Source organism: Gavia stellata, chromosome 33 (assembly GCF_030936135.1).
Source record: "Gavia stellata isolate bGavSte3 chromosome 33, bGavSte3.hap2, whole genome shotgun sequence".
NCBI classification, from domain to species: Eukaryota; Metazoa; Chordata; class Aves; order Gaviiformes; family Gaviidae; genus Gavia; species Gavia stellata.
The window spans coordinates 4,792,438-4,811,027 of record NC_082626.1 but is presented as its reverse complement, the minus strand read 5'-3'; the positions used below and the strand labels follow the sequence as shown (position 1 = coordinate 4,811,027).

The 18,590-nt window shown below is 56.0% G+C and overlaps 1 protein-coding gene across 1 annotated transcript in view; it reads right to left on the bottom strand.

The window, feature by feature from the left end:
* Positions 1-1,123: 1,123 nt before the first annotated feature.
* Positions 1,124-18,590, bottom strand: part of LOC132320050 (hydrocephalus-inducing protein homolog) — a 144,339-nt gene continuing 126,872 nt past the window's right edge. The window contains exons 63-84 of the mRNA XM_059832152.1: positions 18,131-18,273; positions 17,570-17,788; positions 16,253-16,413; positions 15,566-15,678; positions 13,714-13,960; positions 12,956-13,168; positions 12,148-12,286; positions 11,642-11,807; positions 11,067-11,214; positions 9,594-9,801; positions 9,122-9,343; positions 8,391-8,560; positions 8,000-8,198; positions 7,667-7,825; positions 7,265-7,545; positions 6,699-6,918; positions 5,647-5,859; positions 4,043-4,206; positions 3,575-3,725; positions 2,931-3,161; positions 2,090-2,314; positions 1,124-1,603 (exon numbers count right to left, since the gene is read on the bottom strand). Coding sequence (XP_059688135.1) covers positions 1,124-1,603; positions 2,090-2,314; positions 2,931-3,161; positions 3,575-3,725; positions 4,043-4,206; positions 5,647-5,859; positions 6,699-6,918; positions 7,265-7,545; positions 7,667-7,825; positions 8,000-8,198; positions 8,391-8,560; positions 9,122-9,343; positions 9,594-9,801; positions 11,067-11,214; positions 11,642-11,807; positions 12,148-12,286; positions 12,956-13,168; positions 13,714-13,960; positions 15,566-15,678; positions 16,253-16,413; positions 17,570-17,788; positions 18,131-18,273 — 4,472 coding nt within the window. The remainder of the gene's footprint in view (positions 1,604-2,089; positions 2,315-2,930; positions 3,162-3,574; positions 3,726-4,042; positions 4,207-5,646; positions 5,860-6,698; positions 6,919-7,264; positions 7,546-7,666; positions 7,826-7,999; positions 8,199-8,390; positions 8,561-9,121; positions 9,344-9,593; positions 9,802-11,066; positions 11,215-11,641; positions 11,808-12,147; positions 12,287-12,955; positions 13,169-13,713; positions 13,961-15,565; positions 15,679-16,252; positions 16,414-17,569; positions 17,789-18,130; positions 18,274-18,590) is intronic.

Genomic DNA, 18,590 nt, shown 5'->3' with positions numbered 1-18,590 from the left:
TGGGGGCAACTTATTGAGCTTGTTCTTGTTAACGAGAGGGAAGTTCTAGAGAAAGACCTTCATAGGGACAGAAATCAGCTGACTTCCCATGCAAGGGACATCAACATAACACCTCCAGAACTGGACTGACCGACCCACGTGTTCAGCAAGTCAAACTTCCGCCAAGCTGCTAGCTCAAGGTAACGCAGCGTGACACCTTAAGCCACTTGCTTACTTTGACTACAACTCCGCCACCGTTTGGCCCGAACCTTAACCCCGCTTCCCAAAGGCCCTGCCCGCGCTGCTGGAGCCGCTTGAGCTGGGAGATAGAAGGCCCCTTCCCTGGGCTCCCGGGCCCACAGACCCCCAGGGCTGCAGCCCCCCGATGCCCCCGACCTCCCGGGGTGACCCCTTCCCCCGGACACCCCCGGGGCAAACCCTTCCCCCGGACCCCCCCAGTTCCCCCTCCCGCGGGCCCTCCGGCTCTCTGCGGGGTGCCCCCCTCCCCCGAAGCTCCCACCGGGGAGCCGGGCCGGTCCCCTCCCGCCCCAGACCCACGGCTGCACGGCGGCACCCCCGCCCGCCCCCCAGCATCCCGTGCGGCTCCCACCACCCCGGGGCCGCAGGCGGCCCCAAGACCCCCTCCAGCCCTCCCCGGGGCGCCGGGCCGGCCTCCACCCCGCCGGGCCCCGGGGCAGCCCGGAGCGGCACCGCCCCGCTCCCCTCCCGGTTCCCGCAGCCCCCGCCGCTCACTTCTCCACCTCGAGGGCCGCCACCTTCCTCTGCTCGTAGCGCGTGGCGTTCAGCGCCCGCACCGCGCCGGGCGACAGCGGCGCCACGTCCCGCCCGGCGATCACGGCCCCGCCGGTCCCCGCACCCGCCGCCACCGGCGGCCACGTGACCCCGCGCCGCCGGCCCGCCCACGTGACCCCGCCGTCGCGCTCCGCAGCGCCCCCGCGCGGCGCGGAGGCCGCCGGCTGCGCCCCGCCCCGCCGCTCTTGGCGCCCTGCCGCGGATCGGGCCCTTCCCCTCGCCTCAGCACGGGCTGGATGGGACGCGCTGCTGGGTTTATGCCAAAGAGACCTTTAATTACCCCCGCAGTTCACTAAGGAGCTTGTCCCAGGGACCCCAGGAGGGGCACGAGTCACGGGTGAGGGGGCAGACCCCGGAGGTAGTACACCCAGGAGACCCCCGGCCCCTGACCGCCGGCAGCCCCGGGGCAGGAGACCACCATCCTGGTGGCGACGGGGGCCGGGGCACCCTGGAAGGCGACGGTGATGAGGGCAGTCTTCTTGGAGCGCCAGCTCTCGGGGCCCCTGAGGGTGAAGGCCGGGTGCTCCACCCTGTACTGGAAGGCCGTGGGCTGGAGGAAGACGTTTTTGAAGGGGATGGAGGTGGTGCCGCCGGCCTTGACGGGGAAGGGGCCCTGGGGCTTGGGCGGGAGGGCGAGGCCGAAGAGGGGGATGCTGTACTCCCCCCCGAGCCGGGAGGAGAGCCGCAGCGTGGCCCTGACTTCGCCCAGCTGGCAGGGCTCGTAGGTCACCTCCACGCTCACCGCCGAGCCCCCGGGGCTGGCGGGGGCCACGCTGATGGTTCTCTCTGTCTGGAAGTCGGGGCAGTCGGTCTGCGCAGGGGAGAGAAGAGACGGGGTGGCGGGTCACAAAAGCAGAGCCGGCACCTCGGGGAGAAAGCGATGGTCCCCCGCCATCACGCAGGCCGGGGTCCCTCTCCCGTGCCTGTCACTGCACCTGTCCCACCCACACCATACCCCTGGTGAGCACCCATGATCGACGGCCACGAGGACTGTCCAAACCTGCCGAGCAGGGACAACCCTGCACCCAAACCCCAAGAGACCCTTCTGCCAGAGCTGGGGTTTAAGGTGGAACTCCAGACCCCACAGAACCTGCAAGAGCGGCTCCAACAAGGGCAGCAGAGAGGGGTCTGCGAGTGAGGACAGTCCAGCTAGAGACAGATCCAGTGTCGGTGGGAAGACCCCCGGGCTCACGTGGCCGCCCTGGCTACACCAGGGCAGGATCCCTCCACAGAGAGGGCTGATGCTGGCCAGATGAGCTGCCTCCCCCCAAAAGAGCCCAGGGAAAGCTGCGGTCACCTGGAGGAGGTAGTCTGTCTTCTGTCGGGCGTAATTCGTGATTTTGGCGGTGATGGTCTGACTAGAGCCCAGTGTGGTGCGGAAGTAGAGGGGCTTCTCCGTCCTGCTCGTGGTGGCTTTCAGGTGCAGGTTGTAGTAGAAAGAGCCCAAATCGCTGCTCTGGAGCACCAGGCGCCCGCTGCTCTCGCCTATTTTCATGGGCTGGTACTCAAAGACAAGGTCAGCCTGGGAGGAATGAAGGGAAAAGCCACTGGGTCAGGCAGAGATGGGGAAGGCAGGGCCCGGATGGGGGAAATCGGTCCCTGGTGTGCTCACGCAGTGCTGGAAGGCAGCCCAGCACCCTCCCTCGCTCCAACTCCTTCTCTCTGGGTCAGAGCCCTGCTGCATGTGGGGGACAGCTCACTTGGGGGACAGTCACCAACATCTGAGCGCCCTCCAGCACTACCCCAGAAGCTTCCCACCCTAAAATGCCCCTATACTCCCCCAGGTCACACAACGCCTCCTGTCAATCCAGGCTGCAAACACCCTGCCAGTGGGGTGAGGCATGCCCTGCAGCCACTCCAAACTGAAAATACCCACGCTAAGTAAGGAGCACATGGCACAAGGACCTGCCACGTGAGGCCTGATGGGAGCATATCACAAGGGGCAGCATGGCAGACTCCACCAACACAGGGCGATTCCCGCTAGGGATATTCTCACACACTGCTTCACCTCCAGATTACTAGCAGGTCGGAGCTGTCACCCTTGGAAAGAAGCCCCAGATGGTTCATGTAGGGCAGAGCACCCACTCCCAGAAAGGCTGCCGGAAGAGGAGAGCGTACAGGACGAGCTTTGCTCCTACCTCCGACTGTGCAGGAACAGTGAAATGTGGGGGAACGATGACATCGGGCACTTCGCAATCTGTGGCAAACGTCACCGGGACAGGCAGAGGGTTCTCCACTTTGACGGTGGAAGACACTCTCTGCCGAACAGCGGCGGTCATTTCAACAGTGCTGAGGGGTCCCGAAGCGGTGGCCTTGAAAGTCACCATGTAGAACAAGTACTCCTTGGTCACCTCGTTGAGGAAGGTCACCTGAATGAGAGAAAAAGGGAAGCACTATATAAAAATATACCAGCTGTGCTAAGCCAGCCCAAAGAACCCCCCAAGCTCAGCACCCTACTTCCAAGAACGGTGGTAAGCAGCCACCCAGGAAGAGTGCCAGACTGGGGAAAGCACGTGTGGTATTTCCACTCTGGAGTCTCCTGATTGCCTATTGCTTCCAGCTCACCAATGGCCTGACCCACCTGTGCTCTGCAGCCCCCAGTGGGACCCTCGCAGAGACTGACACGTGAGTGGGGCACGTGGAGAGGTGCCTGCTGTTCAGTACCCACCCAGGACACCTACAAGCCCACCAGTGGGCACGTGGAGGTATGAAAACAGGCACGTAGCTTCTCAGTGAGCAAAAAGCTCCTTGAAGGGCTCCACAGTCTGGTGTCCACACTTACCGTTGCGTTAAAGACTCCTTCCTTGTAGGAGAGGAACGTGAGCTTGTAGTCCTTTTTGGCAGAGCCTGGCACGTCAATGTAGTCCAGCCCCTGCAGCACAGAACTGCTTTCCAGGTTTTCTGGTTTGAGTATGTCCACTACCACGAGGAACCTGTGGGTGAGAAGAATGCAGTGAAGCTCAACGGGAAGGACTCCCATAGGATACCCATCGTGGGGGGGCACAACACAGCTCCTCACACCCTCAATGCCTCAGGCAGAGGGAGCCAGCTCTCATCCCCTCGGAGGAAAACCCTCCAGGATGGGTCTGCATACGCAGAACGTGGGTAGGGTGATCCCAGACACCTACGGCCAGAAATGGGCCGAGGAGAGTAAAAAACTTGCAGGAAGGACCTTCCGGGCAGTGGGAAGCCCTTCCTTGCGCTGCTGCAGGGATGGCTGATGGGACGAGACTTCCTGGGCCGGACTCACCTCTGCGGTCTGTTCAGCCAGTTGGAAACAGGGATGAGCTCAGTGTAGGAAGTCCGACATGGTACCTGCCGGAAAATGGTCCCTGAACACTTTGGGGCCTCAGCAGTCCCTTGCAAGAGGTAGTACAAGCCTGTCCCATCCGGCAATGGGAAGAAGATGGAGCCCTAGAGACAAGAAATAGGATAAGTGAGCTCTCCTGCTCTCTGTCTGGACGAGTTACTGGCTCTCGAGCACACCTGGCCAGTCCCATGTCTCAGGCTGTCATTTGAGCAGCTTTGAGCAGGTCCAGCTGGCAGAGCTGTGACCGCAGCCCTGTGTCCCACGCAGGTGGAGATGGCAGTGTCATACCCGCTCGGGCTGGCACAGCCACGGGACACAGAGGCAACACGTCTGGGCAAGGCAAGGAAGCACCAGCCCTGCAGCAGAGCTGGTCTGACCGTCCTAGCACCCTTTTACTTGCCTTACTAACGTGGGCACATCAGCTGCCAGCCCTGTGCTTGTGCAGGGACAGCCGTGGTAAGGGGGTGGCAGTCCCTACTAAGCTTGACTGCCCCGGCAGTGCTGGGATTAGCCCCAGCATTACTGCCAGGAGAGCAGCCTGTAAGCTAACACGGCAGGGTCCCACCAGCCAGGGTGGGCCACGAGAAGCTCATAACCAGTACTCATCGGGTGCCAATGGGTCACAGCCACCTGCCTGCAGCACCTCCTCTGCCTCCAGAGCAGCATGAAGAGTCCTGCAGTTTTCAGCAAGGCTGTACATTAAAAAGATACTGAGCCTATGCAACCCTACAGGGCACAGATCTGCTCCGCACCCTGGAGACTGAGCCCAGAAGTCTCTGGCCTCCACTCTTGCTCTGGCCTAAATTCTGGCGTGGTGTAAGATCAGCTGGAGGGGGCCAAGGGGCAGGTGTCTGACACCCACCTCCAGCACCCCGGAGCCGTTCGGAATTGACCCCCTTGATTTAAGAGCTTGTCCCTGGTGCATCTCAGAAATAGTGCTCATGGAAACAGAGGGGCCAGTCACCCTACCTGCCCAGCCTGAGACCTGCAGGAAGGGCTCGTTCCAAAGCTCCCACATCACCAAAGGTGATGTCAAGAGAGATATCTGTGTTGTTTCCCACCCGACTGCTCATGGTGAGGGGGGGCACTGAGAAATGGCAGGGCAGCTTCGCCCCCTCGTTCCCTGCATGCTGCAAAAGGACCCCAGCAGGGCAGTGCTGGCAGAAGCGGTCGCGCCCAGGGCTTGGGGAGCCTGTGCAGCCCACAGGGCTGAGCACAGGGTGGGTCTCCGAGCCCCCCTGGGCTGCACAGGCAGGGACCAGGAGCTGCACAGAACGAACTTCATTTCCTGGACCTTCAGACAACCTGGTTTTTCAGGTTAGCTGCTCCAACACATTTAATGGTCAGTCCAGACTTCCCACCTGCAGTTTCCTTACACCTGGCCTCTAGCCACCAAGAAACCCAGCTTCCAACATGGGATCACAGGATAATTTCAGCTTGGAGGGGACCTCTGAAGGTCATCTTGTCCAACCCTCCTGCCCAAAGCTGGGTGAGCTATGAGGGTCATGCTACCGAGGGTCAGCGTGCTGGCACAGCTCACATACCTGATGCTGCTTCTTCTCAGAGCTCATGGTTAGGGGTTGGTAAATGATCTTGTAGGGCTTGTTTTGTTGATTGGCCTCTAGATGGAAAAATTCAGGCCCCTTCCAGTGTTCCCCCTCAATGACAGGTTGCGTGGTCCAGGCCTCATTGCTTGGGTTGGACAGGAGGATGGTCTGGCTGTGCTCCTGGCGCACGTCGCATGCGAAAGTCAGTGTCTGCAACAGAGGAGCACAGAGGCTGCTTGCTCATACCGAGGAATCCTTTCCACTCGGACTCTGACTAGCTCTACGCACAGGGAGCAGCTTTTCCTCGTCGTATGCAAAATTCCCGTTTGAGCCATAGATTTTGGTGTAAACCAAATTGTCGGTTCTTAGAGAGGGAGAGGAAGGGGTGTTTTGCATGCTGGGTGAAGGGGGATGCCGCCTCCCAAGGAGGGGAGAAGGAAGATGGGGAGTCCTGGAAGGAAATCTCTCCTGTGCAAGGACAAGACCTGCAGCCGCACAGCCCCTTCGTGGGCAGGCTGGAGAGCAGCTCCGGGCTCTCTTTTGGGAGCAAGAGCCAACACCCCCCAGCTGCACCCTCCTGCGATGCCCGTGAGGGCCAGGAGTCCTCCAACGCTGCATCCCTGGGCCCTAGGAGCTGGATGCAGACGCCTTGCCCACTCCTAGCGCTGAATGCCCTCCCCAGTCCCGACAGGGAGGAAAAGTGTGGCTGCGGGTGCAATACTGGGAGTACAGCTGGGCAGCTCTGTGGGGAGGGTCTCAGAAGAGCCCTGCAGGGTGTCCCTGCAGCAAGGGTGCTGCAATGCAGAGCCAGGACAGCTGAGGTGCTCGCTGGAGGAGCAGCACCATTAACAGGGGAGGAAGGCAATTACAGGGCTCAGAAATTTTGGGAATCCTGCCCAACGGTTTTTTCAGGTCTCTGGGATACCCAGGCAGGATGACAGGCAGGAGCGAGTCTATGCACGTAAATATCCTCCAGTCCCTGCCCTGGGAGAGATGTGGTGCAAACGGTGGTGCAAGGAGAGGACCCATCCTGTCTCTGCTCCAGTTACCTCTTTGGTCACAGGGGTCTCCATGCAGCATCCTGCCAGCGTAAGCCGGAGCGGCTCACTGCCCTGGATGAAGCACTTCAGGTCCTCGTACTGGATAGCATGGCTCAGCTTAGAGGGGTGGAAGGTCACAACGAAGGGGACATCCATTCCTGGGGAGATGTAACCCTTGGCGGGGCTGATGGAGAAATCTGGCTTGAAGCTCACGATGTCCCACTTAAACCTTGCCAAGGAAAGCACAAGGACAGGAAGGAAGGATTAGCAATGGGGAGGCTGCGAACGCAACGTGCCGTTTCTAATCCTCTTGTGGGCTTTTCCACCAGATTTCAGGCATGACGCTGAGCCACCTGGCAATAAGGCTGCAGGCTGGCCAGGACTCAGCTGCACCCATCTGTAAACAAGGTTTTGGTTGTATCCCTTGCTAACTTCCAGGGCCTGACGGCACAGCCTTGGCTGCCCAACTCTCCACTGGGACGGAAAAGCAGAGGGGAACTATCTGGGCAAGCTACAGCTCCATCCAGCCCTCATCCAAGCTCTCAGCCCTCAGAGAGAACAGGGTTTTGCATTACTTGACTCCTATGTCGCCCGTGTTCTGCATGATGATGCGCCGGGATGTGTAGCTCTGCTGCACCACCGCTCCAAAGCTGAGGTGTTCCTGGTCCAAGCTCACATGGATGCCCTGGCAGGAGCCCCGCACCATGAAGAGGGAGCGCACCAGGCCGTTGCACTCCATCGTCACTTCTTCGGTGAATGGCTGGATGCGGCGTTTTGGGGAGAAGGTCACCTCCACTTTACAGGTGTCTCCTTTGGGCTTCAGACTTAGTTCGGTGGTGGGGTTCAAGCAGAGAACCTGCCCAAAGAAATGAGTGGAGACTACTACTACAATTGTAACTACTAGCTCCTGCCCAGAGCAGCTCATAGCTACCAGCAGGCACACCAAAGTGCTCTCCAAGTGAAGGAAGGAGCCTTACCCCAGCTTCTTGGAGCTCTGGCATGGTGGACATGAGACGGAGCTTAAAAGTAAGAGGGGCAGCACTGTTGTTTGCTATGGTGACCATCTTCTTCACCGTCTGTCCGATGGAGAGGGCTCCCAGCTTCACCACCTTTCCTCGTGGGTCCACAACATCAACCTGAGGCAGGAGGGATTAATATAAAGTGAAGGGAAAGAAGGAGAAAAGGTTTTCTGCCACCCTCATGGCAGAAAACCAAAACATGGTAGGCTGGGGAAGAGATGAGGAAAATGAGAGAGAAAGCCATGCTGCCTGCCTGCCACCTGGAGTTTTAGGGTTTGGATTTCATCTCACCTTCATTTTCATGCCCCTTCCTCGGACCTCAACAGTCTGCTGGCAAAGACCATTGATTTCAAAAGGGATGAGCTCACGGTAAGACGCAACCTCTCTGGGATAGAAAGTGATGGGCACCTCCACTGTCCCTCCTGGGCGTAGGACGTGCCCTGGGAAGTCCACCTCCAGGTACGCGGTGTTGGTGAACAAGCAGTTCAAACTGGCAGAAAGCACAGCAAAGAGGAGCAGAGGTGTCACAAGGCTGTGTGTGCTCAGACAACAACATCAGGGCTACTTGGGGCTCTCCTTTCTCCTCCCCCTGCATCTTCAGGATTTCACCCACAGTGGTCACGAGGACATGGAGCAGGCATGCGCTAAGCAAGGGTTGAAGGAGTGTGCGGAGAAGGCCTACCTCATATCCCTGTCTGCCTTGTTTGTGATGACAAGGGTCCGCTGGGCAGGTGGCATCCCAGCATGGTAGATGAAGCAGGCTCCAAAGTCGAGTCTGGTGGTGGAGAAGTGGACAGCGGGCACTACCACGGTGGCCAGGAACACGCAGGTAAACGTGGGACCCTTGCTGATCTGGTGGGGCAAAAGACAGCATGAGCCAGGTGAAGAGGTGGGAATTACAACCCCAAACACCAGAGATGGCTGAGGAAGAGGATGGGGGACAGCTGGCTGCAGTGACCATAAGGAAAAGCAAGTACCAAAGGACCCCAGAATAGAAAGAGAAGGCGGAATGCTTGGGCTAAGAAGGAAAGGGTTTTTGAAGAGTCATGGCCCTGCTTTGTGCAGCCATGTGCTGGCAAGACCGTTCTGAGCTGTGGGACCCGACTCAGGAGGGGCCTGGCAAGGAGAAACAGCTCCATCCCCGCGCACATCTAGAGCCCCTCCAAATTAGGGGCAGAGAGGGCCTGGGGCATACGTCCTGCCACAAAAGCACCTCCCAAAGTAGTCCTGGATAAGCACTTAAGTATTAAAATATTCCATTCAGAAGCTGTCAGGCTCTTTATTGCAGCAGCAGGATCCTCTCTGCCTCGTTCAGGCTCTTCAGTGACGGAGCTCACCCCCAGCCCTGGGCTCCTGCTGCCAAGCTGCTGCGTAGGGAAGGCGAAGGTCCCGTATTAAACACCGGTGCCTCACCTGCAGCGTCAGCTCTACATCCTTTAAAGAGCACATCTTCTGTGGGTGAAACACCAGCTGGGCCTCTGCTTTCCCCTCCGCCTGCACGGTGCCCGTCTGAGGGGTGACGGCAAGGACCTTCTTACGGGCTGGGGGGCCGCTCAGCTCCCACGAGAAGGTGAAGCTGAACTTGCCGTTATTGCGGATGCTGAAGATGCGCTTGATGTTCTCGTTTAGCTGTACCTGCAGGGAGAAGACGGTGAGGACTAGGGCTTGGAGCACATGCAAAGCGCTGGCTGGCCCAGCAAGTGCTCCTTCATCTTTCACATTCAGCTAATGACCTGTCTGAAAGATCAATCTCCCTCCCTCTAGAGACCCACAGATGAAGAAAAAACGTTCCCTCTTAGTCAAACATATCTGCAAAGCTCCTGGTTAAGGCCGAATCTTGCAGGGCTTTGTGGGGCAAATGGTTCAGGGAACCAGCGCTGCTCACCTCCTTGAGATCAATGACGTTGACCTCCTGTGCGCTGAGCTCGGTGACACAGCCGTCGCCGTCCTCACAACTGACAGACGCGTTCACGCTGTAGCCGGTGGCCTTGACATTCAAGGAGAGGGGCTGGGTCTTCCTCTTGACATTGCACTTGAGGTTGAAGACCACCTCTCCTTCTAGTGTTGGTGTGAAGATGACTGTAATGGGAAGCCTGGGGAGAAAAGATCCTTTTTGCTCCATTCACTGCCTCTTTGCTTTCTTGGCCCCACACTGCCTGCTCTGGGAGGGCAGGCTGTGCAATGGCTGTGGTGAGACCCCAGGCCTGGGAGAAACCAGGAGCAGCACTCTGCCCTCCCAGGGCCTTCCGCTATGGAGCGAGCCCTGGTGAGAACTGTTTAGGGTATGATGATCCCATGCAATGAAACGGCAGAGGATACAACGACAAGGCAGCAAACCCTGAGCTAACGCTGACCTTACTGCCCTGCCCATGTGCTACAAGGCAGCATTGGGTTAAGACCCCACTTCTGTCCCACACACAGAGGAGGGAACTCCTAGAGACCCCCAGTCTCTCTGATCTATACGACAAGGGTAACAGCCTCTTTGCAAAGAGGAATCACCCAGCTCCCGTGACAGCTGTGCAACGCGGGTGCCACCAAACTGCCTCTTTGTAATTTCTGTGGATAATTTCTGGGTACGTGATCAAACACAACCAAACTACAGAGACTGAAGGAATTACCACCTCTCAGGTGAGCCACAGTAACTGATACAGGATGTTCTCTTATCTTACACCCTGTGGCAAGCCAAAATTCAGCATCTTTTAAGCCACAGCAAAACTGCCTGGAGCTAACGCGTTCTCCTTACACCCAGGCAGGCTATGAGTGGGCACAGGGACATTTGTGGTGGATCAGCAGATGAGCTGGTGACCTGCTTGAACTCATGATCATGTCTGATCACAAGTCACAGCTGCAGTTTACAAGAAAAGAGCATCCATTTTCTGACAGGTGATCCTGCAAAACACAGCTAGCTGTGTAAGCCTGTTGCTGTCCCCCATGATGGGCTTATATGCTGCTTGTGTGCTTTGCTGCTCTTGGTCGCTTTGCCCAGACCACGCGTGGTGGACTCTGTCACTAAAGGAACACAGAGGAGAGAGGAGACCTTGCACACTTAAGGCTGCTAGCTCAGGGGAATCACAGAGTTAAAACCTCCAAACATGCTTTTGTCATCAAAACTAGAAGATCCAAAGCTTGAACTTCTCCAGGAAGGGGGCCTAGAAGACCGGGGTAACCCCGGCACAGCCACTCTATGGAGAAACCTGAAGTTTCATGGTGTCCCCATTGGGAAGGAACAAAACAAGGCAGACGTATGCTATGGCCAAGAGTCACCTGGTGAATGTGGAGGGGAGAGCGTCTCAAAAGCAAAATGATGGTGCTGCATTTGGCACATGGGAGAGGGAATCTGACCCGTGAGCCCTGTTACCTTGAAAGAGGAGCGATGGAGCCTTCCAGGGGCTCTATTTTCACGGAGGTGTTGCGTCCCTCTGAGAAGAAAGAGCTTTCTCTGAAAGCAAAGCTGAAGGCTTCCTTCTCACTGTTGATCATATAGACAGTCTGGCGTACCTCGTGCCCTGGGGAAAGGACAAAGCAGCTGCTGAAAACCTTTTGTTCCTCTGGCCACCAGACCACCACTGCCCACTGTGCTCCTGCCTGCCGGCTGAGCCCAGCAGGCAATCTGCAGTGAGAAGCACTGCCTGCAGCATGGCACGCTCAGGATGCCAACATGGAAACGTACTTCTGACCCCCTGGGCTCCCCCGCATCACCCCCAAATCCCCTCTTGGAAACAGCCCCAACTACATGCCGTATCCCTGACACATGCCTTCCTCCCTTCCCCTTCCTCTCCCTCGTAACACTTGGGTGCCAGGAGCTGGATGCTCTGCTCACAAGTGCCTGTTTCCATTTCCACCTTCCTCGTGGGAGCCTGCTGGAATAACGGGACTGCTGGGCCCCTGGAGAGGTACGCTTCTGAGCACGTAAGCTATAATCATGGTGCTCACCGATTAACAGCAAGTGGAAGTTCAGGTGGGATCTGTCCAGAGTCACGAGCGGGTCGGTGGTGTTGCCCACCAACAGGAACGGGACCGAAATGCTTTGCTCAGGGATTGTAAAGACCCAGAATGATTCTGTGATGTCCAGGTGCCGGGGGACGAATTCAAACTTGATCTGGGGGAGAAAGAGGCAAATGAAGGAAAGTTGCTCCCCTGGCTGGGTAAGGGGAGCGGGGTGCAGTCTATACCACCAAGAAACCCCCCAAACCTCCACCTTATGTTGCTGTGAGCTCAGAGATAGGCTGTTGTGCCACTTACAGCCCAAAAGCATGGCAGATGCGGGGTACAGGGTGAGGACAGGTTCATCTGCCAGCTCAGTTACATTGCAGTCAAAAGTTTCTTCATGGTCTTGGCAAGCTCACAGAGACATGGGATGCCCAGTAAGTGTAGATATAGCCGGTGTTAAATTGGCATACACGTGTACCGGATCTACTTTCTTAATTTTCTGCACCCACCTCTGCTTTCTTCCCCGGCTGGATCTGACCTCTCTCTGTGAGGCAGAAGAAAGCCACCTGCTCTGGTGGGGCTGCAGGGTCTTGGCAAGTCCACTGGAAGGAATACACGGAACTGGTTGGGTTCATAACCCTGATGGTCCTAGGCACACAAAGCAAAAAAAAGGACTACTAAGGTCGTGTTGGGATGTTAATGACTCTGTCCTGTAGCAGACATCAGGCACTGCCAATCCTGCACACCATCTGGAAGGGGTTATTTGGTACAGGGGAACGACATTGGGAGCACAAACATTTCACCTGCTTTCTAGGGGCCCTGTTTGTCCCTCAGGTGGCTAAAAATTAATGGCTATCAACAAAGAAATTAGCAAAGAAATTAGCCAAAACCTCTTGCATATTAAAACAGTGAGATCAAGTGAAAGTGGTAAAATGAAGTCCAGCAAGACTCCTTTACAAGATAGTACTCTCTGTTGTGGTTGCAGCCTTCATTGACCCTGTCTAACTGGTATCTCAGAGGTGCAAGAATGTCCCAAGGATGCTCTTCAAAGGGACAAAGGTTGTACTGGCCACATTACATGGGCTGGGGATATGTGGTCCTCCCAGACTGACCCATACCTTACTGAAGACAAAGAACAAAAAATTGGCCAGTTGGTCTTCAGTGAGCAGCTTGTTCCAGCCCCAAAACAGACTGGTGGCCAAGTCTCAGCAGGTCACAGACAAGGTACCTCAGGGCTTGGAAGAGTAGCTAGAGAGGTCTCTGGTTAAGGAGGGTGACTAGGAGACCACAACCAGGGGAAACCATGCCCACACCTACCTGCTGTTCCTGCCGCGCACTCCAATTGCCGCAAACTCAATCACTTTTGTGTTGAGATCGAACGTTGCCCCTTTTGGTCCCTGCAACTCTGGGTTGCGCCTTTTTGCAGTGATGTAGTCAGAGTCTTCCAGTTCAAAGTGGCAGTTTGGCATCAAGCTTCTCCCCTTCACAACCACCTCTGGGCACTTCTGATTTGGCTTCACGTTAGGAATACTAGGAAGAAAGGGACTGGTATTAGCCAAACTAACGTTTCTGGACGGCAGCTGCTTGTCTGTCTCCTTGTACAGCACAGAGCGCTGCATCCTCTCTCCGTGCAAGCGTTGCTCAGCAAATCAAACAGAATTGCACTCCCTGCCATGGAGGCAGCAGAGGTGAAATGGCAGAAGCATGACCAGTTATGTGTCTAGAGACCAACCGCAGCACACAAGTTTCTATGTAGGTAAGGAGGCCGTGCTTGTCTGATAAGGAAGCGTAGCTAAGGACTAGCTGGCCCCTTGACAGCCTTTCTGGATCTCTCGTTCCAGATTTTGCAACCCTCCAGGAGCTTAATATTTCATACAATGTCTTTTCCCACTGTCCCATACCTGCTTCTACCAAGGCTGGATGACCATCTTTCTTTGTTGCTGTATGTTAGTTGTTTCTGCTGCCTCTCTGGGGCTGGCTGTCCCCAGGTCTGCACTCCCACCCACCCCAGTCAGAGGTATTACCACGACTATCCATCAGTAGCATGAGTTGAAAAGTGGCTGGACGTTTCCTACCTGCAGAGCATACGGCTCTGAAAGTCCCCCACGTACACCGGAGAGAACTTCATCTGGAAGAGCTGCTCCTGGCCGGCAGCGATGGTGCCGCTGCCGGGCTCGACAGAGAACAGCGGGGCGGCACTGACGGCGTTCAGAGATGAGCTCAGGGAGGAGGAGACGTGCTCCACAGCACGGTCCAGCTGGCTTGAACAATGGCTGGACCGGAGCTTCACAGAGGTACCAGAAGTGGAGGAAAGGAATTCCCCTGCAATGAGGAAGAGGTTATAGCAGGATATCTTTCAAGGAGAAAATCCTCTGTTCCCAGCAACTCTGCCTTCTGCTGCAGGCGAACAGAAGGGAGGTGGGATGCACTTGGAGCATCCCTGGCCAAGCGCTTTCAGCAGGAGGACTCCCGATGAAGAAGAGGGAGAGCGGTCAGGTTGCTTTTTGTTTCTGTGTTACTGCTTGCTAAATCGTCATCCCAGAAAGTCCTGGGGACGGGTGTGAAAGTGAGGACGGACAGGAGGGACAACTGAGGGTGGGGGGCAGCAAATAGAGTGAAAAGGCCCAGCAGAGACCCAGAGAAGCACGTGAATCAAAACACACAACTGAACATCAATCTGTAAAGATATTCAGATGATGGACAGGAAGGCTATGTCTATGTTAGCAAATTAAATGGGCCCAGGACTGAACCCCGCTGCTTCACTCCACGCTGTTAAACTCCCTCCATCTCCAGGACTGGGGAGCTAGATGCAAACTTCTCCTGCAGAACTGTTTCTGGCCAGCGTTCCTTCCCAAACCATACCCAGGAACTAACAATAGAGATGTCTGGTGTTACAGCATCTGGGAAAATTTCTGGGCGCTGTTTCACGTCCCAGCACAGCCAGCCTCAGCGCTTAGCATTAAGGACAGCGTTAAGTCCTGCTCCCCAGTTGCCTACAGAACTGAATTTTGTTTGTTGTGCATGGTGGAGAGAAGGCTTTGGGGAACAGCACTGCTCTGTCCTTCACACCCTTTCCTTCCTTCCTCTTTGTCAGGCTTTCATAACCGACAACCAGCCAGCTAATGGCACAGCAGACTGGCTTCAGCACAAGCGTGCCCCGTGCCGGGGAACAGCCAACACCAGGACCCACAGGGGAGGGAGTTAAGCACATTCAGAGCGTCAAGGACTTTGGTTGAGGTCTCCCAGCTCGGCAATCAGACAAGCTGCTTGTGCTAGGAAACGCAAGGGTTGACAGCTCTCCTCATTCCTGTTCCTGATGAGACCTCTTGGACACACAGCCCTGTTTCCCCGCACAACCACGCTGCTCCCAAGGAGACCACCCGCTCAGACACAAACACATTACTGCAGGTCAATGAGTCACGGCCCCGCCGTTGAGCTCCGATGGCTGCTGTGAGCAGGGTCTCCGCCTGCAGCAAACACTCCCGTGCCCGAGTTAGGAGGGTTAATTTAGACAGTGACTTTGCTTTTGCTGTAGACTGGGGAATTGCACACAGACAGTGTCTGCAGGTCAGCGAACCCGTTGTTACACTATCAATTTTCCCAGTCTCAGAGACTTGCCAAAGAAGTGCCCTGACGTCCCCCTTCCCAGTCCCGACCCACCACGTGCCTCTCCCCTGAGCCAGGCCCAGCTGCCGCGCAGAGCACAAGCGTCAGAGCAAGTGTAGGAGGGTCTGAAAGGCAGAGAGGGGGCAAGGAGAAAGTCTCCAGCTGCAGCTGGGAAGATGCTGGTGAAGGTGGGTGACCAGACAGCGATGAAAAAGCAATTCATGCTCTGGGTTGAAGTGGTATAGTCTTCTCACAAAGCCCTCAGCTACCAACTGAAACACCCCGGGCACTCCCAGCTGCCACAGAAAGCTAGTGCCTTACCATCCAGACTGGGCAGGAGCAGCTCCCCAGTATGGCTCACTGCCCTTTCATCCTCCACAGCCCTCATCCAGGTGTATTCCAGGGCCACATTCCCTGTATTGGACAGCTGGAAACTGAAAAGCAAGGAGGAGGCATAAAAAGAAAACGTCCAATAAATACCAAGCAAGTAGAAAAGTAACCCTGTACGGTGGGCTCCCGGCACCCCTTTCTTTATGCTGAGTAGCATCTTCTTCCCCAGACAACTCTGCCACGTCTAGATCGCTGCCCTGGGCTGCCCCGAGACAAAGTATTTCAAAGTTTGGAAGTTTAAGAGGAAATGGCAGACATGGTGCCCAGGAGAATTAATCCAAGGGTCTTACTCTGGTCTTTATGTCTCGGTTTGGTGTTATTTTGACTGAAAACTCGTCTTCAAGCAGATAAGGACAGGCAACACACAATGAAAGCAAAACCATGGTTGTTCTCAGCAGAAAGGCATGGCAGGATGGCAACCACCATCTCCTGCTTGGCTTTGTGTGTAGATATGTGGGCCCCAGCACCCAGCCAGGACTTGGAAAGGATGAAACCAAAAAATTATGTGTTTAAAGGGAAGAACAACAGGTGAGACTGCTCTAGGGAAGCAGACACCGTGTCAGCCCTGGGCAAAGGCAGCTCCCACACGCAGGTCCCTGCCTGGCCTCCAGCACTCACGTGAACGTCCTCGTCTGGAAGAGCAAGGTCTCCTCGAACTGAATCATGTCCGTATCCAGCTTGAACTCGGCGTAGTCAACGACAGCACTGAGGCGAAGCTCCACCTCACGGCTGCTCTTCTCCAGGACAGTGTGAGCTGGTTCTGGCTCTGGCTCGACCACCTCCAAACAGGACAGGAAAGAATCACTGAGCAGAGCCCAGAAAGCCACGCTGAACAGGGAGTCTTTTGGCCTCCAAAATCAGCCACATAGAGGGGCTAGAAAGGACCATTCCCATTTATTTCCCTGGAAAGATGATAAAATGTGACCCTTCCGCTACAATATTTGTTTCTACCTACTGATCAGAGGAATCACCACGACTGCAAATACACCCATGGGGACTATGGCCGGGTATCGGTCCCCGTGTTTCAACCCTGCAGAGTGTCTGACCTTCTTCCTGGCTCCCCATAAATCTAGCAGGCCCCTAAATTAGGATTAAGTTCCGCTGCTGGAGCTCTGTGGATGGAGAACCCCAAGAATGAACAAACCTAGAAAGCACCTTTTCCTTCTTGTCTTAGGAGAAAGTGCTTTCCAGACGTCTCGGGTGGGGCAACAGCCACACTGGTGGGGGCTGGGGATGGGCATTTTGGGATGGGCACAAACTCACTAGGAAAGTCTCCAACTGCTGATGCTCGGATGGGGAAGAAGTTTGGTTTGCAGGTCTTACAATGGTTCAGAAACTAGGGAAGACCCATCACCCAAGACAAGTGTGTTTGGCAAGAATGATAGTAAAAGCAAGAGTTTCTGGAGATGATACTTCTCCGAACTCCCGCATGACTGCCATATAGTGCCTGGGCTGCCCCATAATGAGCTATCCCACACGATATAGAGACCACAACTAAAATCTCCAGTACCAGTACAGACAGAGCTCAGAGCTCACCCGCAATGTGCTGGTGGGCTAGCCAGCATACACGAAAGAGCGCTAGTGTTGCTCTCCACTTTAAAACAAGGGGACAGAGCGCAGTGGATTTAACTCCTTGTTGGTGAAAAGGCACTGATTCAGATGAATAGATTTTCACACCATAAAATCAGCAGAGACTGATAGTTCGCACGTGGCTAAATGTCTCTTGTAAACTAAACATCTCTCGTCAAAAAGACTTCCCCATCTTGTGCGAGCGTAGCAGGTCACCGTGCATCCACCTCTCCCCTAAAAAGCACTGCTGGTTAACCTCACGGATGGATTAAATGTCAGGAGGAAGCAGGAGCCAGCTTAGCCAGCAAGGAGGGTGGTCTGCTGCCGTTGGCAGCTCTTTTTGTAGAAGCTCAGTTAGCTTTTTACCTTCTTCTTGAGAGGCCACGTGGCTGCCGGGCCCCTCGCGGCATCCACCCACTTGACGGTGCGCAGGCGGTCGTCCCAGTCGGTAACCAGCTCTGGAGGCAGCTGGAAGGCGATCGTAGCCACCTGACACTTCACAGGGTGCTTTTGGAAAGCGACCGCAACATCCGATTTCAAGGTCACCGTGATGTCCTTAGCACAGCCAGCATGGAGGTGTCCCACCTAGGGAGAACCGGAAAGCCAAGACCAAACTGGAATCACTGGCAAGGGCAAGACTGACAGCAAAGGGATTGATGTGTTGAGGAGCTGTGCCAGGGATCTGCATTTTATTGTGTATTTATCTGAAGTTTGATAGGGAAAAAGTACAAACAAAAGATGCCACCTCCCATAACACGGAGCCTTTTCTGCCGGGCTGACAGCCCTGCCCCAGCAAAGCCAGGGATTGCATCTCCTACGTGGCACTGGAATGGGCTCTCACTGGGACGTGGTGACTCCCTGCTAACTCCTGGCAACCCGCCGGGAAGGGCTCGACCAGCGGGGAAAGGCAGAGCCGTTCAAACTCACCTGGGGGGAGAAGTGAAACGGGGTGTCTGCCAGCCACTCAAACCGCACCGCCTCCCCCCTGCTGCGATTGGTGATGGTGAAGGTCACGGGGTAAGGTGTCCCGATGTGACAGTCCCCGAATTGGATGTGATCCACTCTGGTAGCTGTTAAGAAAGAGAGCAAGGGATCTCAGCGTGCTGTGAGGTCCGCCCGCCCCCCTCACACGCACAGACACACGTATGTCCAACTCCTTTCCTCGCTCCAAGCCTTCCTCCCTCTGGGAGGTGCAGATCCCCATCCTACCACTTTCAGAGATACACCCTGACATGTCCCTAAACACGCGGCTGTGTCTGTGCAGAGGGGACATGCGGTGCAGCACGCACGGCCTCTGTGCACAGGGCTGGCACGCTCACAGACCACCAGACCTCCTTTTAGAGATACTCAGCTGAACGCTGGCATCTCTGACCCTTCCCTCCCAGCC